This window comes from Carettochelys insculpta, chromosome 5, assembly GCF_033958435.1.
Source record: "Carettochelys insculpta isolate YL-2023 chromosome 5, ASM3395843v1, whole genome shotgun sequence".
NCBI lineage: Eukaryota > Metazoa > Chordata > Testudines > Carettochelyidae > Carettochelys > Carettochelys insculpta.
In genome coordinates this window covers 860,285-885,467 of record NC_134141.1, presented here as the reverse complement: position 1 = coordinate 885,467, position 25,183 = coordinate 860,285, and the positions used below count along the sequence as shown (strand labels likewise).

At 46.0% G+C, this 25,183-nt stretch overlaps 2 protein-coding genes across 4 annotated transcripts in view; one reads left to right on the top strand and one right to left on the bottom strand.

Moving 5' to 3' along the window:
- The window catches only part of NCBP1 (nuclear cap binding protein subunit 1), a 47,292-nt gene extending 32,742 nt beyond the window's left edge, over window positions 1–14,550 (top strand). For both annotated transcript variants that reach the window (XM_074994488.1, XM_074994487.1), the window contains exons 17-23: window positions 2,753–2,855; window positions 5,251–5,344; window positions 5,733–5,836; window positions 8,674–8,788; window positions 11,018–11,161; window positions 11,736–11,849; window positions 12,804–14,550. In XM_074994488.1, the coding sequence (XP_074850589.1) occupies window positions 2,753–2,855; window positions 5,251–5,344; window positions 5,733–5,836; window positions 8,674–8,788; window positions 11,018–11,161; window positions 11,736–11,849; window positions 12,804–12,917 (788 nt within the window). In that variant the 3' untranslated portion in view covers window positions 12,918–14,550. The remainder of the gene's footprint in view (window positions 1–2,752; window positions 2,856–5,250; window positions 5,345–5,732; window positions 5,837–8,673; window positions 8,789–11,017; window positions 11,162–11,735; window positions 11,850–12,803) is intronic.
- A 120-nt stretch (window positions 14,551–14,670) lies between these two features.
- The window catches only part of XPA (XPA, DNA damage recognition and repair factor), a 34,325-nt gene continuing 23,812 nt past the window's right edge, over window positions 14,671–25,183 (bottom strand). Inside the window, exons 6-7 of one of the 2 annotated variants that reach the window (XM_074993993.1) lie at window positions 17,810–17,918; window positions 14,671–16,110 (exon numbers count right to left, since the gene is read on the bottom strand). In XM_074993993.1, the coding sequence (XP_074850094.1) occupies window positions 15,962–16,110; window positions 17,810–17,918 (258 nt within the window). In that variant the 3' untranslated portion in view covers window positions 14,671–15,961. Of the gene's footprint in view, window positions 16,111–17,809; window positions 17,928–25,183 lie in introns of both variants that reach the window. The other variant, XM_074993992.1, reaches the window with a different exon arrangement.

Here is a 25,183-nt window from a genome sequence, read left to right as displayed (position 1 = left end):
ACCCTGGCAGTGGTGTCAGCCTACCTGCACAGACGGGGTATTTATATTCCCATACCTGGACGACTGCCTACTGAAAGGGGCCTCGAAAGAGGAGGTACTACGCATGATATGTGTAACAGCAAACACGTTTTCTTCGCTGGGCCTGGTCATCAACCTTGCGAAATCAAAGATCGACCCCACACAGGACATAGAGTTCATAGGGGCACGCATAAATTCTATCACAGCAAGAGTTTATCTACCCGACGCTCGCTTTCGCGCTATCGGTTCCCTGGTACAAGTCATTACATACAGCCCCACGGTGCCGGTTTTAACGTGCTTGCAGCTGTTCGGCCACATGGCAGCGGCAACGTTCGTGGTACAGAACGCCAGATTGCATATGCGCAACCTACAACATTGGTTGGCGAGTGTTTACAAGCCGGCATCCCATACCGTCCACAGGGTGGTGTCGCCCACGATAGAGGTGCGCAGATCCCTGCAATGGTGGGTAAACCCCAAGAACATGCTAACAGGGGTATCCTTTCACCAACCACAAATCTCTATTTTTCTCACCACCAACGCCTCCCGCATAGGGTGGGGAGCACATATTGGCGAAAAGGTGACGCAAGGACTGTGGTCCCCTACGGAACAGTCACTGCATATAAATATTCTGGAGCTCAGAGCGGTGTTCAACGCCTGCAAACATTTTCAAGACCACATACAAGGCAAGGTAGTCAGGATCAATACAGACAATATCTCCACCATGTTTTATATAAACCGACAAGACGGAGCTCGATCCCATGCCTTATGTGTGGAAGCAGTCCGGCTGTGGAACTGGTGCATCGCCAACAATATAACATTGAAAGCCTCGTACTTACCAGGTGCTCACAACGTGAAGGCAGACCAGCTGAGCAGGCACTTCGCACTCACACACGAGTGGCAGATCCGCTCCGATCTGCTATGACCAATTTTTCAGGCATGGGGGTTTCCCCAGATAGACCTGTTTGCCACTCAGCACAACAGGAAGTGCCCCCAATACTGCTCAAGGGCAGGACTGGGGTGGGGGTCCCTGAGGTACGTGTTCGCGATTTCGTGGAAGGGCCCACTGCTTTATGCATTCCCCCCCCACAGTGCTCATCCACAAGGTCCTGCAGAAAGCCAGGAGGGAGAGAGCCCGCATGATCCTAGTGGCGCCCGCATGATCCTAGTGGTCCCCACATGGGATCGACAGCAATGGTTCCCCTTGCTTCTCCGCATGTCGGATTGTCCACCGCTTCCCCTTCCGGTAGCACCGGACCTGCTCACGCAGGCCCAGGGGTCCATAGTGCATCCTTACCCCCGAGGCCTGCGCCTACAAGCATGGTTAATCCATGGCTCAGCTCCCTAGAAAGTACATGTACGGAGGGAGTGAAACAAGTCCTGGAAAGTAGCCGAAGGATCTCCACCAGGAAGAACTACAAACAGAAATGGACTCGATTCACTGCATGGTGTTCTGCCAAGCAGTTAGATCCCCTTGAAGTGCCTATACCTGTCATACTAGAATACTTACTGGACCTCAAGAGAGGCGGGCTCTCCCTCTCCTCGTTGAAGGTCCATCTCGCCGCTATATCGGCTTTTCGGCACGAAGAAGGAGAGCCCACGGTGTTTGCTCATCCTATTGTTACCAGGTTCCTGAAGGGGCTGGTAAACCTGTACCCCTCTCGGAAACCGCTTCCACCATCGTGGAGCTTGGACCTGGTGCTCAGCGCGCTAACAGGACCACCCTTTGAACCCTTAGCCACGGTTTTCCTCCGTCTCCTTACGATAAAGACAACCTTCCTTCTTGCAATCACGTCAGTTCACAGGGTCAGTGAGCTCGCAGCAGTTATGGCAACGCCGCCCTACATGGTATTCTCAAAGGAGGCGGTGACATTACGGCTGCACCCAGCCTTTGTTCTGAAAGTTTCTTCAGAGTTCCATCTTAGCGAACCTATAGTTTTACCCTCGTTTTACCCGAAGCCTCATAGCTCCAACAAGGAGGCATGCCTGCACCTCCTGGATGTGAGGAGGGCGTTGGCCTTCTACATAGACAGAACTAAGTCCTTCCGGAAAACGGACAGACTCTTTCGCTCCCAGATCAAAAGGAGAGGGTCTCTCTTCACAGAGAATCTCGAAGCACATTGTGTCATGCATAAAGACGTGCTACAAACTTCGAAAAACTCCTTTACTGGCCCCTCCTAGGGCTCATTCCACCCAGGCAGTGGCAGCATCAACAGCCTTTTTCAAGGGCATCGTGCTAAAAGACATTTGCAGAGCGGCGACCTGGTCATCCTGTGACGCCTTCACCAAGCATTATGCCCTACACCAGGTATTCCAAGAGGATACCCGCCTCTCGACAGCGGTCCTTTTGGGGCAAGCTGCACATAACCCGATTACCCACCTCCTTTCTTGGGTTACTGCTGGGTAGTCACCTATTGTGGAGCACCCACGGGGACACATCTCGAAGAACCATCCTTACTACGGTGAGTAACTTCTCTTTCTGAATGCACTTCAGGAGCGACATGCTACCAAGGTAAGGCTAGCTGTGCATAGCAGCACCTGGCAGCCTGAGGGAGTTGCTGATTAGAAAGCAATGATTGATACCTGATCAGGCTGCAGAACTCAGAAGCCAGATTTTAAGTTTTGCAAAATACGCCATGAATTGATTTCAGAGCTTTTTTTCAGGGTTAAATTCTGAAAAATACTTCCAATATCGATTTTAATTTAACCCACTCTTTCACTTTGAAACAACTTTCAGATGAAGGATTCACCTTTAACCCTTTGAAAATAGAAGTTTTTGTACAGACTCTGCTCCATTTAGCTGCCAAGTCCTTCAGCCACTCATTCAGTGCTCTGGCAAAGTAAGTGACAAATGCATTATTTTTGTGGGTTTATGGAATGCATTTTGATTAAAACGGTGAATTGTTTGGTAAAATTGTTCTTCCACAAACTTCAGTGTTTCATATGCTGTGCAGTGTAATGTGTCCATGAGGAAGGAGAGAAATTTCAGTGTTGTAACTGTAGGGGTCCTGATCCAAAAAAGAACTGAGGGGGTTGCAAGGCTATTGTGGGTGTTTTCAGGGCAGGTGGTGCAGCTGTGCTATGCATTGCAGCTGCTGATAGGGGTGCTGCCTTCAGAGCTGAGCAGCTGGAGAGCAGTGGCTACTGGCTGGCTAGGATCTCAGCTCTGAAGGGAGAGCTGCCACCAGCTGCAGCACAGAAGTAAGGGTGGCATGGTATCCTTTTTGGGTCAGGGCCTCAATCTGAGAAATTGTCTGTGACACATTTTGCATGCTGTGAATTTGGTATGGCCCTAATCATAGGTGACCATCTACCAGCATGCTAGAATCTTCTTGGAAACCTGGAGCTAAGCTAACCCAGGCATGGGAGAAGTGCAAGCTCAAAAAACAGTTGTCTTATGTATCAAATTCTTACGTGCTTGTGTTCTAAATACCATCCTAGTCATTTTCTCTGCTCTAACCGATATAGCATTATCTAAAAATTCCAGATTTTTCTTTTATCAGTTGTACTGAGTGAGGTTTGGTGTCTCTTACTAATTTGGGCTTGGTGAAATTTACACTAGTTCTGTGTGTGTTTATAGTTTTGTGGTATTCCATGGTGCAGAGACAGAGGCAGGTGGGGATGCTGATGGTATTTAGGAAAAAAAGAGTTGGAAATGAGCACAGTGCAATCAGTATCTTATGGCTTAGTATCTTCTCAGACATGACTTGATAGTGCTATATTTCCATTTGTGCACTGTGCTGGCGACATCCCTGCTACCCAGTGCCAGCACAAAGTGGGGGCAGGTAAATGAGGCGTTTTTCTCCTGTGTGGTATAGTTCTGCTATTTTTTTACACTTGTAACTTTTAGAATAAGAAAACCCTCTGCATTTGCAAGACAAGGCCATGTAGTGGAGAATACTCCTCATATAACCCCCCCTCCTGCCTTGCAGTCTGGTGCTACGTGTGAGGTTACAAGCACTGCATATATTGGGATGCTTCAGAGCAGGAGCAGCTAACTGACAAATAATTAAACTTATGTGCTGAATGTGCCAAACAGCAAGTGGCATGAAATTACATTTACTATTACAGATCACACCTGTCTAGCAAAGGGTCCTGGAGGTTGTACCATACAATACTGATTAAGTAACTATAAATATGACACAAGCAATTAAGTCAGTAGAAAACCATACATTAAATCAAAAGCTTTTTGATGTAAATGTCTTACATTTGCTTGAACAAGATAAAATATATTCTAGAATTTTTTTACTGGATTTTTTGATTCCAAGCCTCTGGTACAGAAGGATTTGAACTCTTAGACGCTCTATTACAACTGTCTAAAATGTGTTCTTTGAATTTGTCTTGATTAAACATTGTGTATGTAGTTACAATATGCTATGTTAAAATGTGGCATTTCGTGTACATGAATTCTGTATCAGCTCACTCCCGTATCTGTGTGTTGGTTTCTGAACTAGCACTGGAGTGTGAAATGTTTTCAGGTTGTACTGCTGCTGGTGAAATCAGTTAAAGGTTTCAAGTCAGTGTTCATGATTTAAAATGTTAAATCCGCGTGTGGCTGCTCTCGTTCAGGAGATAAGTGGCAGTAAGTCGCTTGGTAAATTACACTGACTTAAGGTCTTATCTGCATGACCAGTGAGACTCTGGGGATGAAGTACCGCTCCATGTAGCCTACTGTGATCAAACTGTGAGGACCCTGATGTGTCACTAAGGGTTTGCTAGAGTGCTTTAACATACGTTGTCAGAGCATGCACAGCCCGTGAGACCATAGCAGGCTACTGTGGGGGAGAATCACACCCTGATTGTTGCACTTTAGCCCAAGTTGAGATGATTGACATGAGGATTTAATTCTCATCAGTTTCAAATAAGTTTATTTGCCTAAACTTTCAGAAGTGCTCTGTTTAGCAGTGGCCTATTGGAGAATCACCATGAATCACAGCTTACACAAGTGAGCCTCCCAGTTTGGGCCCATGGACTTGGGATCACAGGCTGCTACAAGCAGCTGCATGGACCGTGCTTGGAAGTTATAGCTTAGCCTCTGAACCCATCCCCCACCCGAGCTCTAGCCTGAGACACAATGTCTACACAGCTATTTTTAGTGCAGAATGAGCCCATCTGTGGTCCTAGACTGGGGGGCTCATTGCCCTAGGCTGCATGGACATATACACCTGAACTTCTGCTGGATCACTCCAGCTACTTGCTGGACGTCTGCTGATCACTTTCATTCATTATAACAAGGTTTCATGAAGTCTTCAAAACACTCGCTGAAAGTGATGAGGGAAAGCTCCATGTGCTGAGGGTTGTGTACGAAGTCTGGAAGAACCATCCTCAGGTAAGAGTGGTGATTTCAGATGTGTATTGACACTTACATTCTCACAATAATGGCATGCTACAGAATGAGCATGGAGAAGCTTAGGAACTGAATTGTTTGAAAAGAGAAGGTTTGCTTTTTATGTTTGCCTTGTCTTATTTTCTGTGAAGGCCGCTGTTTATTTACTTATTGTATATTAGAAAGAATTCAAGATTTATTTACTGGTGTTAGTAACAACACCGGAGATTAGATAAAAATCTGTTTTATCTCTTTCTCACTGCGTTACCTCCTTTCAGTATTTATTTCAATTTCATGGCAATTTGACTTTCAGCTCTTTGGTACAGTTACCATAGGTACCATGATGCTGTAATACAGTTAGTAGATATTTCTTTTTTCTCCCATGATTCAGATGATTGCTGTGCTTGTAGATAAGATGATTCGAACGCAAATAGTTGATTGTGCTGCTGTTGCCAATTGGATCTTCTCTCCAGAGCTTGCTCATGACTTCACTAGGTAACAAAATGAATTTTCTGCTTTTGATACTAACTTCTGGTGGCTTAGACATATTTTTATCTTGTGGACAATATACTCTGAATTTGTTTCTATTTTGCTCAAATACTTGGCTTCATTATAGTAAGCAAACCATTTTTTTAAGTAAAAGTTGCCTTTGCACTTCATATACAACCTACATGTCAACCCCTTCAAAAGGATATTTGTCCTTCAGCTGTTTCCATTTAGAGCTGAGGTACAGGTCCGTAAGGTGCATAAGAATCCATCGCCTGTAGTTTCCTGGCAGTGATCTGTAACTTAAGTGTGCCTCTGAGAAAGATCTGCTTCTGCAGTTATTATGTGAGCTGCTTGTTGGTGCAGGGACTGTCACGTTCTTCTCTGAGTGCTTGCTCGTATCCAAATCAGGCGCATGCACATGCACAGCTCTTGGACGTTTTTCCCTAGCAACCACTAGTCGTGTCGGCTGTGAAGCCCCCGGAGTGGCATCACTGCGGACCCTGTATGTGACCCTGCGGACCCGACTCTCCTCCAGTTCTTTTCTTACTGCCCACGAGGCTGTTGGTATTGAGACTAAATACCTGTTGCTGTGCCACAGCTCCCTCGTGTTTCTTGTGTAAATAGTTGTAAGTGGTAGTCTTTAGCATACCTGTTGTTGTTTCTAGTTGGTGTTAGGCAGTCTGCGGGTGGGGAAGGTCTCTCTCTCTCTCTCTCACTGCGTTCTCCCCTCTGGGGTTTGGGCCATGGAAAAAGTCTCAAGGCTTTAAGCAGTGCAGTGCCTGCTTAAAGTCCATGTCCACAAGCAACCCTCACAACTCCTTCCTTCATTGTTTGGGTGAAGCTCAGCAACCAGGTAAGCCCTGTATCTGCAGGAGTTTCAAGCTACAGACTTGCAAGGAGCATGACTTTTGGCTCCAGCAGCTCCTTATGGAGTCAACACTTCAACCTCCGTGGCAGAGCAGCCCTTCCTTCCATGTGCAGCACTCTGTCCTTGGCTCCAGGCCCTGTACTGAAAAATGGCATGTCTCATCTGAAACCTCCATGGAACTGCTCTGACTCTCCAGTGCACACCTCCAAGACACCTAAGTTGTCGGTACTAACTCCATTCACCTTTGCACTGACGGCATCAGACAGTCCCAGGGCCTGTGATCGTGATGCCCCAGCATCCTGCACACTGAGACTGATCCTCCTGGATTCGCCTGATCTTCTGGTTGCTCCAGTTCAGGCTCAAGCACCTGACCACGCACCGTTACAGCCCCACTCTGAGCCCCTACACAGCTGCATGTGGCAGCGTCTGTCCGACTCATGGCACCAGTTGCTCTTGTGGCTTCATTGTCTGTCCTGCTCAATGCCTGCCTGTTCACGCTCTAGGCTGTCTGTCTCCTTGGCACACACTCTCCTGCAGCGATGCTCAGCACTATGCCTTGCCTGGCCTGCTTCCATCTAGATCATGCTCATCTTTGGGCTCCGGAATCCATGTGCTTTGGCCCCATCCACTGACAAGCTTGGACACACCCCAGCACTGTTCCCACTCCAGAACCAGGTTCCACTCTCCACTCTGGTCCAGAACCCTTCACCAGTATACTCATGGAATTGGGCTCTCAGCATCTGTTTATCCCTGTGTGCAAGGCTTTGCCTCCTTGGTGTTCCCGCTCCTTGTGCCAGTCCCTGGTGGCTCCTTCAGGGTCGACCCCACAATGACCTCTCTGCTCAGCCTTGCCTATTTCTTTTCAAGGGGTTTCAGTTGTGTCCGACCCCTGTCTTGAGGGACTCCCACCTGAATTAGGACTCAGTTGCTTCCCGCTGGTCTTCCTTGTGGCAGTTCTGGATGTTTTGGGTGTACTGTAAGGGGCAGGGGACTGTGCCTCCTACTAGGTCTCATACTTTGGCTACTTCCTGGGCTCCTGAGGTGACTGTCAGCTGCCCACCTCCAGATCCTCATCCTTCCACTCCTCTAGAGGCAGCCCCTTGTACTCTGCCTCATCAGCCAGGGGACTCAGTGGCAGTGGCGCCCCCACTGGCCTCCTCCAGCTCCTCTCCGGACAAGGGAGTTGTGGGTTCATCAGCCTCAGGGCCTGCACCCATGGTCTTCCTAGTACTCCAGGGCCACCTTCGGCTGGTGGCGGTCAGCCTCAACATTCTTGTGGAGGAAGTTACTGAATCTATTGACCTTACGTGTGACATTTTCACTTCAGAGGGACCATTGCATGTAGCCCTCCTGTTTAACAAAACCATCATGTCCACTGCCCCCACCATCTGGCAGAGACTGGCCTCCTTTCTTCCCACTGCCCGTGGGATGGAGCATAAATACTTCGTGCTGCTCAAAGGGCATGGTTGCTTATATACCCACCCCCAACCCTGCTCCTTGGTGCTGGATGCAGTTAACGAAATGGAGTGTCAGGGTCAACAGGCTCTGGTCCTGAGCTCCAGGCCTCCCTGCCAGAAGTCTGGAGCCAGTTGTGGCCAATCCAGCTCTCCACTGGAGTTAAGCATTCCTTTTGATGATGTGCCCAAGACCAGAGTACATGCATTACCAGATCCTACCCTTCCATTCCTCAGTGGAATATGTGTTCTTCAAATGCATATGTTGCATAAATTGCAAAGTAATTCAAGCTATGGTTGAAATATTAGTAAATTCTTCCTGTGCATGCATTTCTGTAATAAAATAGGTACACTTTAAACCAGTATTGTTGCTATTAGCCTGAAAAAGAAGATTGAGGCTAAAATGCAGTTAATATGTTAAACTTGTGATTTTTTTCTCTTTGCTCTTTAACAGTTTACTACTTACTATATTTTGTATCTTGTTACAGGCTAAAGTAAGATTATAATTGTATCTCTGCTAGGTTCTATATCTGGGAGATCTTGCACTCCACAATTCGTAAGATGAACAAGCATGTAGTGAAGATCCAAAAGGAGCTAGAGGAGACTAAAGCAAGATTAGCCAGGCAACACAAACGCGTATGTAACTTGTTCTGTATCTTTTAAATACATGTGTTTGAAGTAAGGCTATCTAAATTTAAAATGTACTGCATTTCAGATTAAATCATGCTTTGTCTGGGGCAAGAAGCTCGTCAACTGCTATAAGACTTGCTCTGAGACACTCAAAATAAATATGCTGTTAATGGTTTGGAAACAGTGTGTCCATCTGTAGCACTTAGATATTGACTGGGATTCAAGGAGGATTGTGGCAATAATATGATAATCAGATGACCTATAGAGGTTGTCACAGCCAAGAAATCAAAGTAAATGGAGCTCAGTCTGTATTCTTTTATTATTTTGGACTGTTTTCCTCATAAGCTGGTAATAAAAATTTAGTGTTCATCTGTAGTTAACTATAAATGTTCCAGAGAAAGCTAAGTCTCTCCTTGTTTTCTAGTAAATTTAGTGTTTCACCTTTACTGTAGTTGCAGGTAGAAAACTCACCTTCAAATTTTAGATATATCATTTAGTAACTTGGTAAATGTTACAGACAAGCAGATTAGAGAGTTTAGTCGCAGTAGAGAAGCTGGAGGACTGAGCTGACCTACTGTCCCATTCTTCCTTTCCATGGCATGCTTTTGGATTTGGACAGTTTCACATACTCTTTTTTGTTTGTTTGCTCTGAATATATTTTTAATGTCCATGTGTGATTATATACTCCCAAAGGTTACTTTACAAGAAGGTAAACCTTACAGGCTTTGTCTGGCGTGTAAGGACTTCAATATTATTTTTATAAAACATCATTTTGGTTCAAAAGATAACTGAATGCCAAAATGGAAAAGCTGATGCCTGAAAATCTGATTAGATTGCTGACATCCAAAACTATATTTGTGGGGGAAAAAAATAGGTTTGCCTCTCCAGACATCGCTTGTATGTGCATTAAAGGTTCTTAATCCCCTAAGACGCTTCTCTGTTTGTTTTTATGTAACACGCTTCCAGATATGTTGAAATTTAGTTCTGAACAATGTTGTAGGCTGTGTTGTGTGAACAGTGCTCCCTAAAGGACTGGACCTGTAAGGTTTCAGTGCTGATACAAGCCATGCCGCAGAAAAGTTACATCAGGGGCTGCACAGGAAAAGTACTTGCTTGTCAGTTTTTATGCAGACAATCGGACCTTTTGGATTACTTAACACAGGGCCCTGGTTTTGTCATTCTACGTTGATTTTGCATATAGTATTTCTATAAATATGTTAAGTGTATAATTTTGTTAATTTATGGATATCTGTGCAGGAAAACAACCATTTCTGAGAATGACAAAGCAAATTTTACTGCCAGTCAAAACGCTCATCTGCCCAGTTCCTTATTTCCTACTAAACAGCAGTTCTTTCTGTAACTTCTCTTGACTGACTCCTGGCTAAGGGTCAAAAGGCAGCTTGGAAGAATTTTTTTTTCATTGATTGGCGACAGAGCATAACTAGTATTAACATGCTTCTTTCTTATGGAGTACCATAATGAGCCCATGGCACAATTACAAGGGTTACTGTCCTTCTGTCCCCTTCCTGGTGTCCAAGTGCACCTCCTTGTGCCTTTATCTTTCCCAGAGCACTCTTAGACCAGGCCCAGCATCCAGGGTATTAACTGGGCATGCCCAGTAGAGTCTACTGAGTTCTAGCACCTGCCACTCTTCCATTCAGCAGTGTCTGACCAGAGGATTTTATTAACCAGATAGTCTTTTTAAACCCAGGTGTGTGTAACAGTAGAAACAAAGCATTTAAAGATTTTAAAACCACGACACTGCTTACCATTCCCAGCAACTAAACCAAGCAGGCCAAACTTCTTCAGACGTTCCCCGCTGAGCATAGGGGTGTGTTTGTCTGGTTCTGCCTGAAAGCTCCCCATCTCTTGGGAGGAGGTTAGGGTGGATCTTTCCTTTTTCAATCTGCCAGTTATTTTTACTGTCCTGGTTTCCAGGCCTCTTCCTGCCCTGTCACTGTCTCTTCAAGTGTTTTGCCTAAAAGTGGCTTGCTTGAGCCATTCATCTACACTTCCAGCCCTTAGTAAACTAAAGCAGCATATTCCTATAGCAAACATCCCAAGAATTCATAAGTGATTGCAGAGCAGCTCCACTTCTGCCAAAGTTCATCAGGCAAGTTCCAAGCAGCCATGCGCATACACTGTACGAGTGCATACTCCCCAGATAGGTCGCTGGCCAAATTTTACCAAGATTGGTTTGGTTGTGTCTGGAATTTTTGTTGTTTTCACTTCCAGCGAGACAGTGATGATGACGACGACGATGATGACCGAAGCAGTGATAGGGAAGATGGACCATTGGAAGAGCAGATAGAACGCTTGCAAGAAAAAGTAGAGTCTGCTCAGAGTGAACAAAAGAATCTCTTCCTTGTTATATTCCAGGTAATGGTGTGGGATTTCCTCTCTCTGATAACTCTCAGTTTTTATGGTGACTGAAATTAGTAAGGTGTGAAAAAGGATGAGTAGCTTTACTTATGGTTGCTAGTCATGTGGGCCAGCCACTTCAGAGCAACAAGCTTCTGGGTTTCCCCTAAAGACAACTTGTTCAACTCCGTTGTGTTGGAATAAAGGAGTTCTTACCACACTTTTTTGAATAAGCAAAAGGCAATGTTGTCTAAATGTAGTTGTTTCAGAGTTCAGCATCTCTTCATTTAAATGAATTATTCAGACTTTACTGTTCATGACTTCTGTCTGTAGAGTATCTTATGGATTATTTTTTCCAGAATAACACACACTTTTTTTCTAAGATTAAAACAAAAAAGCAGTAAGGTAGCACTTTAAAGACTGATAAAATAATTTATCAGTCTTTAAAGAGCTACTTGACTGCTTTTTTGTTTTGATAGTATATAGACTAGCACAACTTTCTCTCTGTTACTTGTCTAAGATTACTGAGTTTTTTCTTCATGTTCCAAGACATACTTAGCCAGTTTTTCATTAAAACTATTTTCCTTTTTAGCGTTTCATTATGATATTAACAGAGCATTTAGTGCGGTGTGAAACCGGTGGGATTGATGTAATTACGCCTTGGTACAAGAACTGTATAGAGAGGCTGCAGCAGATCTTTCTACAGGTTGGTCTTTTTCAAAATGTGGATAATGCTTAGAGATCTGAGAATCAACCCTGTTTAGTGTAGTGTCATTCACTTCATATAATTAAAATACTGCTGGTTGGGACAGTATTGTCCCAGTTGGTTAGCACAGGGGACTTTGTAGGTCTCCTTGGCCTAATCCCAGTTTTGCCAGTGACTTTGTTACTGTAGGTAAACTATTTAACCATTGCACCATTATAAAATTGATATAAATACAAAGCTTTTAAGGGATGTAGTAAGATTTGATGCTTGTGAAAGCACGTTGTGATCCACTAAAAGATGCTAGTATATGCATGTGCCAGGAATTGATTTGAGAGATGATGCTTATAAAAGCTTTAGGAAATGATTACAGCCTCAGGAGGAAATGTTTAAGAACCCCATTAAAACACAATAATTTAACTCTGCTGTTCCTCTTATTTTTTCCCCCAAAAATCTGGTAACTAGTGTATAAAGATTAAATAAGGTTTATGAGACAGACCAATAAATTGAAAGTGTTCCTCTCAGTGAATGCTGGTTGGTGACCACATAGGATGTGGGATGTAATTCTTCATATGGATTATTTGCCTATATTCACAAAATTTACATGACCTCCTAGTGTGTACGCGAGCCTAATCAGACAGTTATCTCCACACATGCAGAGGCCAACCCACAACTCAGTGTACAAGATCAGAACTATACAGTCACCACTGATGGAATCTTCCAGCTTGTTTTGCAGAGGGAAAGTATCGGATGTAGCAATACAAGATACAAACGCAAATGTAGTTCCTAGATCCTATTATCTCTTCAAGTCACACCTTCCTTGCAAGTGGCAGAAATTATGTGCATCCCTAAGTTTTGGTCAAACATTTAGCTCCTGTGTTGGATGCATGTTTTTTTCTCTACACGTTTTGTACAGACCTTTATTACTCTTATTTGTTTATCTGTCTCTGTCTGCAGCATCACCAGATAATCCAGCAGTACATGCTGACCTTGGAAAACCTTCTGTTTACAGCTGAACTGGACCATCATATATTGGCTGTATTTCAGCAATTCTGTGCTCTGCAGGCCTGAGAATTTTTCACATGCTGAGTCTTATCTGCAGGACTTAAACTGATTTTGTATTTTTAAACAAAAAGGGGAAAACTTGATATGGAGAAAGAAGAAACTTTTGAATTCAAGATGGCTTAACATGTTCTGTGTAAACAACAGTACCTTTCGTTATGGCTGATAGAGGACTGGTGTGGAATAATGTATGAATTCTTTTTTAATTTCTTTTAATTTTAAATGGTTTGAATGTTGGCTTCATCATAGCATTTGTTTTGTTTCTCCCCTCTGTCATTTATATAAAAATAAATAGGGAAAAATGTTAGAGAATTGGTTACCTCTGCCTAACCTTTAAACCAGACAAATCCCTAAATTACCATAGTGTGAAGCTGGTCATAGAGTGTCTTGTGAATGTGGCAGACATACACCTCTTCAGTGAGCAACTTAATAAATTCTCTTTAGTTAGGCACAGGGAAAGTATCTTAACTTGGGCATGTGAAACGCTGAGTCAAGCTTACGAAGTAGTCTAGAGCATATGGGTTTATTACCAAACTAAATAGATTTTCACAGTTTGAAAGAGAATGTGGTTGAAATACAGTTTAAATATGTTTTATAAATCTATTGTCTGGTGTCTTTATTATAGCAAGTGTAAACATTCTGCAGCTCATAAATGTAACTGTTCACTGCAAAAGATTTTGTAGGAAGTGTTAACGATTAGGAAGCTTCATGCTGACATCTTCTGAGGAACATATTGCTACTTTCCCACACCCTGTAAGGGTTAGTTACTAGCTTTCAATATCTGCCAGAATAGCTAAATCATTCACATAATAGAAGCATATGTGGTGTGTTTTACCCTTCAAATCAGATTAATCTTGGATGCTCCCTGAAACAGCAGGCAGAGTTCCCATTTGAACACTGGGGACAATGTACCACGCTTAAACTCTAAATTTGAGGTATTGTTTCATTCAGAATTTTTCTGCCATTAAAGGTGGAGGCAATGGATTTTAAAATATTTAATGTTTAGTCCTTTGAATAAACAAGTATTTCATCCAGAAAGTTACTAAAAAATTCAATAGGCCTTAAACATCAATTGTGCCAGATATGGAAACTAACTTAATGTAAAACCAAGGAGATTTAAATCCTGTTTTAAATGCAATCCTAATATAGCCATTATCTGTGGAAGCGCTGCTATCCTTCATGTACTCCGAAAAACTTAATACTTAAGAAATTTTAGCATAATTCACCAATGAGAAAATCATGGCTCCAATACATTGTGAAAGGCAAACCTCTCATTGAGCTCAGCAGAAAAGAGTTCACTTGTTACTTTTAATTAAAGCTCTAATATACATTTCTTTATAACTCATTTAGTATTAATTTTATTTTTTCTATAGATTTTGTTTACTTTTCCACTTCTGCTAATTTTAACATTTTGTGGTCAAGTTTGTTCTATGAAGGAATGAAACTGGTTTATTTAGAAAAAACAACTCACCCCTCAGCAATCTGAATGAAAGAAAAAGTCCTCAAAATACAAGAATTGTATTAAAGAATTATTCCCCTATTTAGGGTTTGTTTTCAAGAAATACTAGTGGCAAGACTTCTTTTAATCAATGAAGCAACCAGAAGGCTTTTCCAAAAACCAGATAGGGCCAGTTTAAATAAGTACATAAAAAGCTTCTGAGGAGAAAAAGTTTAAGAAAAAAAGTTCCACAGCAACTGAACATCTCTCTCCCTCCTCTTCGCCCCCCCCCCCCCCCCCCCCCCGACTTCACCAGTTTACAATTTAAAAATAATTTGGAAGCAAAGGAAAAACCCAGTTCCCAGTCCCTGACCAGGTACAGCTAAAGCCACATTTCAGAAGCGTATTGACTATACAGTAGACACTGACTTACGTGTAGGTTGCCTTCCTGGGCAATCATGTGTAAGTCAAATATCGCATAAGTTGGGACTGGGTAGGAGAGGGGCCCTGCCGCCTTAGGGTCCCCCCGGTCCTGGCTGCACCTGCCTCCCTGCTCTTGTGACCAGCAGGGAGCCCAGAGCCAGGTGCAGTAGTGCAAGTCAGTTTCCTGGCTCCCCATCACTTGCAGGAGCCAAGAAGCTGACCAGTGCTGCTGCGCCTGTCTCTGAGCTCCCCTCCATTTGCAGGAGCTGGTAAACTGACCAGTGCTGCTGGGTCTGGCTCAAGGGCTCCCTGGAGCTGGAAAACTGACCAGCCCTGCTGCTCTTCATTTCAACTTGCATGACTGCCAGAACTGTGTACGTTGAAATCATATAATTTGGGGCTGTCTACTATAAGTAGTGCTATCTGAGATGAAGCCACCCTAAAAAACACTAGAGTAAGTGTGCATGATTTCATCTTCATTGCAAAGCATGGGCATAAATGGACTCAGGCTCAGAATAAGCCACACTGGTTTTGAAAGGGGGTTAGGAAAAAAATTGCTCATTTCCATAAACTTTTGAATGTAATAAATTTAATCAGAGTTGATATCTGAATATAACTTCCTGTCAACCACTTACCCATTCTTATCTCACTTGCCTTTATTATAATATCATACATGCCAAGATCTTTGCTAAAGACAGCGAGCTGGGACTCATTTCTTCTATACCCAACTCTTTGCTACACTAAAGGGATGGACACTTACTGTATGGCTGCACTGCAATTAATTAAAAATCTGTAGTTAACCCATTGCAACTGACTTGCTGTTGCAGTGTAGATTGGTGTGCAGGACTGGGCTACAGCCTGAGCTCCAAATACCTTAATCCTTATTAAAAAGCCCCAATGCAGGAGCCTCATCCCACCCTGGCTAGAGTCAGCTGACGGGCTGCTGCAAGTTTTTAATTGCAGTGTAAACATACCCTTAAATTACAGCCCCAATAAACAGTTGACCAGTCATCAAAATGCCTTAATTTGAGCCATAGGTTTTGTCACAAGTCACCCCGTTTGTCTAAAAGATCCCTCTGTTATCAAAGACTACCCCCATACAAAGATTTACTCTCAATTAGTTTATTTTACTTGATACACAAAATATTAACATTACAAAAGGTGCGGTTTATGTAAAATTGGTCAGGGACTACTACATTTTCTCATATGTTAATTCATGGCCACATACAGCACATGTTTTTTTGTACATATCATCTTCAATGTTTTCTTCTGGTCCATATTCATGCTGGTGGGAACTTAGTTCTCTTTTCCACACGCTGCTTCTAACAGCTCGACGCAGCTCTGATGAAAAATGTAAACCAAGTTCTCTTAGAAATTCTGAGCATGATAGTTATTTTTAAAAAGAGTCAGCTAGAAAAATAAACAGCTTATGGAGGAGAATGGTAAGAAATACTGTTTAGGTGGACTCCCATTGCTTATGTATTCTAAGCAAGTGTCTTAGTTTTGAAATTCATCTAAAACCAAACTGATTGCCTTATTCATGCAAGTGTTGTTATTGAAGCCACATGAACAGTTTGTCTGAAGAAAGCCTGCAGTAGTTCTGAAAGTGAAGTCAGGTTACTTATTATTCTTCCATATTCACTACTGAGGCTGTGTGTGGTTTTTTTAGTAAGAAGAGGTGAGGCGATGTGAGACTGAGCGTATGAGTCCTCATAGCTGCCAGACTTCCAGGTTTTAATATTAGTTTTTCATTTACCAAGATGTGATCTTATATGCCAGACGTAGGCAATGGAACCACACATACTCCTGACCATCTATACATTTTTTTTACTCAAATTACTTAATTTGATAAAAGGAGTAATTTTGTAAAATTACTCATTCCTCAGTCCTGATCTGTAATACCCCAGAACCTCTGCCTAAAGTCTCAGATGCTGTAAAGGAAAACCACAGGTGTCAGTATAACCTTTTTCTTACTATCACCATAATAATGCTGGTAAAAAGCCAACATCTTGATGACCTCATTAAAATACATTTACAGACTGGATCTTTATTAAACATGTTTGCCCTTTATTAAATGGCAAAGTCATCAGTTTATTTACCTAAATAAACCACACAGCTGAATACCAACTGCAGAGCTGAATGTTCCAATTACAAGGAAGGAAAGGCACATTGTACTCTAAAGATTAAATTCAGCTTTCACAGACAGTCAGTTTCCCCAGATATTGCTGCATGCATATAAGTAATAGCAAAATTAGGCTCCTGGAGGCAAAATATGTTCTCATTCAAACAGAGGAAAAAATTATTTGGCTAGGCAACTTTGATAATCAGTGCCTTTGGCTTTTATGTTCACCGATGTACCCCAACAATATATTAAACTTCAGTCCATAATGCTAGTGGTTATGAAAATTTTCATCTGCTCAGATTATTAAAGCGTCAGATTCCCACTACCTCTCTAAGGCTACGTCTACACGTGCCCCAAACTTCGAAATGGCCATGCAAATGGCCATTTCGAAGTTTACTAATGAAGCGCTGAAATGCATATTCAGCGCTTCATCAGCATGCGGGCGGCAGCGGCGCTTCGAAATTGACGAGCCTTGCGGCTGCGCGGCGCATCCAGACGGGGCTCCTTTTCGAAAGGACGCCACCTTCTTCGAAGTCCCCTTATTCCCATGAGCTCACGGGAATAAGGGGACTTCGAAGTAGGTGGCGTGCTTTCGAAAAGGAGCCCTGTCTGGACGCACCGCGCGGCGGCAAGGCTCGTCAATTTCGAAGCGCCGCTGCCGCCCGCATGCTGATGAAGCGCTGAATATGCATTTCAGCGCTTCATTAGTAAACTTCGAAATGGCCATTTGCATGGCCATTTCGAAGTTTGGGGCACGTGTAGACACAGCCTAAAAGTGGAAATAAATATAAGTACAGACAGACTAGACTAGCTGCAGGTATATTAAAAAATTAATTACACTGACACACTGTGTCCAGAAGCAAGCATGTCCATTTACATCCTGTTTTTATTTGATGGCCAACAAAAGAAACCTTTTACCTTTAACTTTTTTATCAAACTTCTTCTGTTTCATCTTCTCTCTATTATCTTGGCGGGTTTCTCTTGCTTCTTGCAATGCTTCTTCACTACCCCAAACTTCAAGCGACCGCTTTATTACCTACAGGATAGAACACAACTGTACTCCTTTTGACCCTGAAATGATGAGCTACTCTAATTTAGTATAGAACTCTCCTTTGCATGGGTTTGTTGCCATATCCCACCAACAGTCCCTCTTCCCACTACCTAGATAGCTACATGGTTGCCTGTGTCCTCCTGAGTTGGGATGCATCACCCGCACTTGCCCTAAAAGAGCTGAATTAGGCCAAGTGGGCTCAATCATCCTCTTAAGCTGCAAATAGTGGAGACCTAGTTCAGTGTTTGTTGAACTTTGAGACCACAAAACATCAAACAGTATTTTTTTTCTTATGCGGGAACAGGAACACCTAAGAAAACTTTCTTCAAAAAAACATTGTCAGACCAAAAAAACAAACAGCAAAATCAAAATGAAGTAATTTAATGAGGTATCATAACAATGAAGAAGTAACATTGTATTTGGTTTTAATGATAGAAAATATATACCAGCAGCGCGTGATATCAAAAAGGTGTCAGCTGCTCACAGAACACTAGTGTTCTTCTTCGAGTGTCCCCGTGGGTGCTCCACAATAGGTGACGGGCTTGCCCGGCGCCGCAGATCGGATCTTCCAAGCAGTTTCTGCCGGACCGCGCATGCGCCGGCGCGCGCCGCTCCCTTGCGCGCTCCTGGCCACGTGCGCGATCCGGTCCCCGCCAGTTCCTCTTAACCGCCGTTGGCTGCAGACGGAATCCGACTAGGCTAAGGCCAAATAGCGTATTCAACGACTTTATCTGTTTTTCTTTCAAAGTTTTTTCAGATACTTAGGCTACTATGAGTTAGCCGGTTGTTATTTTGCAAAAAAAAAAAAAACCAACAACAAACAAACTACGAGCGGGACAGCTTCAGTCCAGTCCCAGTAACAAGCGCCGGAGGCCAGGAGCTACGGCCATCAGCCCTCCTGCTGAGGCAGGACATCGGACGGGGAAAACAGCACAAAGAAGGTGCTAAGTACCCACTTAATAAAACTCAAAGACTCACCAACAATGTCCTCTTCAGGCTTTAAAAAATGTGAGTCCTGCCGAGAGGCGATGCCAGTGTCCGATGGGCACAGCCTATGCATAAGGTGCCTGGGGGAGTCCCATGTGGCACAAAAATGCGCCTTCTGTGCAAAATTAACGACAAGAGCACGGAGAGACAGGGAGATGCGCATTAAAATGCTGCTTCTTGATAAGGCCCTCCAGCCAGACGTGCCGGAGCGGCCGCAGCAGGAGGGACCCCTCCGGGGCCCTTAAAAGGAAAGCTGCCTCCCTCACTCCATCAGCGCAGAAACGGAGGAAAGTCTCTCCAGCCCGATCCCTGCCGGCAGCAACAGTGAGCGGGACGGGAGGAGCACACAGCCCCCAGCCGCAGCAACAGCTGATCGGCGGCGGCACGGAGAGCCACGTGCAAACGGCTCAGCCTCCGATGATCAGCCAGCCGCCCCGCACCGCAGGCAGGGCGGCGGCTAAACAAGCGCCGGCACCGGCAGCACCGCAGGCAGCGGCACCGACCCTGGCGGAACCGGCGGTGCAGAGCGCACAGGCACGCAGCCTGCAGGTGCAGAAGGACACCGCACGTGCGGCACCGCCTTCGAGCGTGCCTAGCACGGTGCCGTCGGGGCCAGGATCCCCCGTGCGTCAGGGGGCGGAGTCACCTCCTCCAGGGAGGGGGAAGGCTGCACATAAGAGGAGGCATTGCAGCCCCTCTCCGGACAGGGCTGTGGAGCTGCTTTCTCACAGCCCTCCGCTTATGTTGCAGACCAACCAGAAGGCAGGGGTCCCCCCTAGCCTACCCGGAGCCCCCTTCTCCATTTTTGCAACCAGCCTCACCCTGGATGGCACCACCTTCACCCTTCCTGGGGTTTGAACCACTGGACTATTATGCGAAGTCGCTCTCTCCAGTGTCTCGACGATCTCCCTCCCCCAGACGCAGAGGGTACACACCAAGGGAGTGGTCTAGGTCACCCTCCCAAGAACAGTGCCTATACTGCCATGGTCGCCCCTACCACGCGGGGCATACACACCATCGGCAATCTACTAGGGAAAGATCCCCACAAACTATCTCGTACCCCCGAGGGCAATCGCGACCGGGGACAGAGACTCAAGCATCTCAAGGGGGACTGGTCATGGAACCCTGAGATTTTCCCTCGCAAACCTCTAGCGAGAGGGTGTACCATCACCAGCAGGAACTGGAAGGGTCCAGAGAGATGTACCCCAGCGGTTCCTCACTCTCTTCCCTGGACGAGGCTACGGCCCTGGGGGACGTCCATCCTACGGACGATCTCAAACAGTTTCAGGAGCTGTTTAAGAGGGTGGCCTTCACGCAAGGCATCCAGACAGCAGAGGTGCAAGAGAAACACCATAAGCTCCTCAAAAATTTAAGACCTCCGGCCTCTTCCAGAGTAGCAATACCACTTGATGAAGCGATCTTAGAGTCCGCCACTACGATATGGCAGACCTCTGCAACTATTCCGCCTGTCCAAAAGAGAGCGGATAAGAAATACTTCGTGCCGGCGAAGGGCATGGAGTTCCTGTTTAGCCACCCACAGCCAAACTCCATGGTGGTGGAGTCCTCGCAACAAAGATCAAAAACATCTCAATTTAAAACAGGGGGAACGGACAAAGATGCCAAGAAGCTAGAGCTGTTCGGCAGAAAGGTCTACTCCTCCTCCACTTTAACGTTGCGAATGGCAAATTACGCAGCGCACTTAGCGAACCATAATTTTGACAACTATTCCAGGTTAACTTCCCTCATGGACTCGCTTCCAGAGGACAAAAAGCCGGTCCTCAAGGCCATAGTGCAAGAAGGCTACGCGGCTGCGAGGATGGGAGTTCAGATTGCTTTGGACGTTGTGGACACGGCAGCACGTTCCACAGCAACCGCAGTGATGATGCGAAGGGAGTCCTGGCTCCAGACCTCGAGTATACCGAGGGATCTGCAGGCGAAGATAGCTGACCTTCCCTTCAACTCGCAGAAGCTGTTTGCTGAATCAACTGACTCGGTCCTTCATTCCAGTAAAGATTCAAGAGCCACACTCAGGACCCTGGGGATTTACACCCCCCCATACACAAAGAAAAGGTACTACCCTCAGCAAAGGCGGTACCAGTACCAGCAACAGCGCCCCCAGTATCACAGGGGTTACGAGCAAGGGCGACATCAACAGCACCAGCAGTACAGAACTCCCAGGCGACGCTCACAACACAGCCGGGCGTCCTCGGGGCGGGGCCAAAGGCCACAAGTTTGACACACAGATCCAGGGCTGCGTCATCACTACCATCGCACGCGGTCATCCGAAGCAGCTATTTCACCATCGCCTCCGACCATTCTACGACCAGTGGCAAAGGATCACCACAGACAAATGGGTGCTGGAGATCATAGCCACGGGGTACGCCATCCCCTTCCAGTCGCTCCCACCGTCACGACCTCCACCCAAGCCCCACCTCCAGGAGGCCTCCCACGTAGCGAGGCTCAGGCAGGAGGTGGACCATCTCATGCTCATAGGGGCGGTGGAAAGAGTGCCGGAGCAACTGCACGGGAAAGGGTTCTACTCCAGGTATTTCCTCACGGAGAAAAAGACAGGAGGCTGGAGGCCCATCTTAGACCTTCGCGGCCTCAACAGGTACCTGCGCAAGCAACGTTTTCGGATGACCACGATCGCCTCCATCCTTACAGCTCTGGACGATGGAGACTGGTTCGCAGCCCTCGATTTACAAGACGCGTACTTCCCCATAACCATCCATCCGGCTCACCGGCGATTCCTCCGGTTCATGGTGGGCAACGAACACTTCCAATACAAGGTCCTACCGTTTGGCCTCTCCTCGGCCCCCAGAGTCTTCACCAAGACCTTGGCAGTGGTGTCAGCCTACCTGCACAGACAGGGGGTATTCATTTTCCCGTATCTGGACGACTGCCTGCTCAAAGGGGCCTCGAAAGGAGAGGTTCTGCGCATGATACGCGTCACAGCAAACACGTTCTCCTCACTTGGCCTGGTTATCAATCTGGCAAAATCACAAATAGACCCCACACAGGACATAGAGTTCATAGGGGCTCGCATAAACTCGGTTGCAGCGAGAGTATACCTACCAGAGGTTCGCTTTCGGGCCATCGGTTCCCTCGTGCAAGTCATCACCTTCAGCCCTACGATGCCGGTCTTGACGTGCCTGCAGCTGCTGGGCCACATGGCCACATGGGCCACATTGTAGTGCAGAACGCCAGGTTACACATGCGCAGCATGCAGCACTGGCTGGCGAGTGTATACAAACCGGCAGTACACACCGTTCACAAGGTGGTGTCGCCCACAGCCAGGGTGCGCAAATCCCTGCAATGGTGGGTAAACCCCAGGAACTTGCTAACAGGGGTACCCTTCCACCAGCCGCAAGTATCGGTTTTTCTCACTACAGATGCATCCCTCATAGGGTGGGGAGCGCACATGGGCGAAGAGGTGACTCAAGGACTGTGGTCACCCACGGAACAGTCACTACACATCAACGTACTGGAGCTCAGAGCAGTGTTCAACGCCTGCAAACACTTTCGAGACCACATACAAGGCAAAGTCGTCGGGATCAGTACAGACAATACCTCCACCATGTTTTATATAAACAGGCAAGGAGGAGCTCAATCCTGTGCCTTATGCGCGGAAGCAATCCGCTTATGGAACTGGTGCATCGCCCACGATATAATTTTGAAAGCCTCATACTTGCCGGGTGCGCACAACGTGAAGGCAGACCAGCTGAGCAGGCGTTTTGCGCTCACACACGAGTGGCAGATCCATCCCGATCTGCTACGGTTGATTTTCCACGCATGGGGTTTTCCCCAAATAGATCTGTTTGCCACTCAGCACAACAAGCAGTGCCTACGATTCTGCTCCAGGGCAGGACTGGGATGGGGGTCCCTGGGGGACGCGTTCGCGATCCCGTGGGGGGGCCCCCTGCTTTATGCGTTTCCTCCCACAGTGCTGATCCACAAAGTTTTGCAAAAAGCCAGGAAGGAAGGGCCCGGATGATCCTGATAGTCCCAACGTGGGATCGCCAACAATGGTTCCCCCTACTCCTGCGCATGTCGGACCGTCCACCGATGCCTCTTCCGGTGGCGCCGGATCTGCTCACGCAAGCCCAGGGGTCCGTAGTGCATCCGCACCCCCACAGCCTGCGACTGCAAGCGTGGTTAATCCATGGCTCAGCTCCCTAGAGAGCACATGCACAGTGGCAGTACAACATGTCCTAGAAAGTAGCAGGAGGAGCAGCTTTGCGACCGGGTGCTGGCAAACAGGGTGTGTGCTAACAGGAGGGAGTTTGGAGAGGCTCTCCTGGAGGAGGAGAAGGAAGGAGCAAACTAAAGCACCTTGGGGTAAGTGGCTGCTTATATTTGGAGGTTTTGGGCTTGTGTGTTTGTTTGGAGTTTGGAGTTTGTTTGTTTGGAGTGCTGAGCTGAGTGTGTGTGTTTGTTTGTTTGAAAGGCCGTGTGCTCAGGCAGGCAGGCAGGCAGTTGGAAGCTGATTAGGTTTGAATTGAAACACCGTGTGCTGATTGGCTGAGCTGTAGGCAGAGGGAGGAGCTATCAGGGAGGCCGAGCACTTAAACCCTGCTAGTAAGCGACCAGGGAGCTTTGCGACCGGGTGCTGGCAAACAGGGTGTGTGCTAACAGGAGGGAGTTTGGAGAGGGGAGTTGAGAGGGGGAGCTTGGAGGGAGCCAGTGACTTCTGTGGCCCTTAAACTAAATCCTTTATAACAACCTCTATCTGAAACATTTAATTAACCCTCATATATAACTAGAGTAGGAAATGGAGGCAGAAGCCCAGCAGCAGAGTGGGGGCTATCCTGTTTATTGTGTCGAGTGCAGTATGTATGACTACCTACCCTGTGGGCGGGTGGCGTATGTGTGCGCTCGATGCAAGGAGCTCCTGGCCCTCAGAGACCGAGTGCGTGCTTTGGAGGCCAGGGTGGCTGAACTGGAGGAGCTAAGGAAGGCAGAGGTGTTTGTGGATGAGACTTTCCGGGACATAGTAGGGCTGTCCCACCTCCAATCTGACAGTCCTGAGGCTGTTACGGAGGATGAAAGGCTCAGGGAAGGAGAGCAGTCAAGGGGAGCAGAGGGAAACCATCCCGTAGTTGGGACCCTCCTTCCAGAGGGTGATGTTGTATCCTCTCGTGCCGAGGATACTTCTCCGGGGGAGGGAGCGCCAGCTGTTAGGAAGAAGCAGGTTTTAGTAGTGGGGGATTCGATCATTAGAAATATAGATAGTTGGGTTTGTGATGACCGGGAGAACCGTATGGTGACTTGCCTGCCTGGTGCGAAGGTTGCGGATCTCTCGAGGCATCTAGACAGACTTATGGGCAGTGCTGGGGAGGAGCCGGTCGTCGTGGTACATGTTGGTACCAATGACATAGGGAAGGGTAGAAGAGATGTTCTGGAGGCCAAATTTAGGTTACTAGGAAAGAGACTGAAATCCAGAACATCTTTGGTGGCATTCTCTGAAATGCTTCCAGTTCCACGCGCAGGGCCAGATAGACAGGCAGAACTTCAGAGTCTCAATGCGTGGATGAGACGATGGTGTAGGGAAGAGGGGTTTAGATTTATTAGGAACTGGGGACACTTTTGGGGTAGGGGGAGCCTATACAGGAAGGATGGGCTCCACCTAAATCAAGGTGGATCCAGACTGCTGGCATTAAACATTAAAAAGGACATAGAGCAGTTTTTAAACTAAGAGGTGGGGGAAAGCCGATTGGTGCGGGGGAGCACCTGGATCGGACGGAGACTTCTCTTACACGAGGCTCCATAGACAGGGATTCCCTAGAAGTTAGTCAGATAGGGAACGTGGGAAATAATATATGGGCAAGATCAGATGTAAAACAATCATGCATAAAAAAATCCACCGTGTCTGTGAAAGGCGGACATATAAATAGTGGTAGTTTTCTAACATGCTTTTACACTAATGCTAGGAGTCTGTCTAATAAGATGGGTGAACTGGAGTACCTCATATCAAAGGAGGAAGTTGACATAATAGGCATCTCAGAAACATGGTGGAATGAGGACAATCAGTGGGACACTATCATACCGGGATATAAATTATATCGGAAAGACAGAACAGGTCGTGCGGGTGGCGGAGTGGTACTATATGTGAAGGATAATATAGAATCAAATGAAGTAAAAATCCTAAAGGAATCAAAATGTTCCATAGAATCATTATGGATAACAATTCATTTCTCTAATATGAATATGGCATTAGGAATATATTACCGACCACCTAACCAGGACAGTGATAG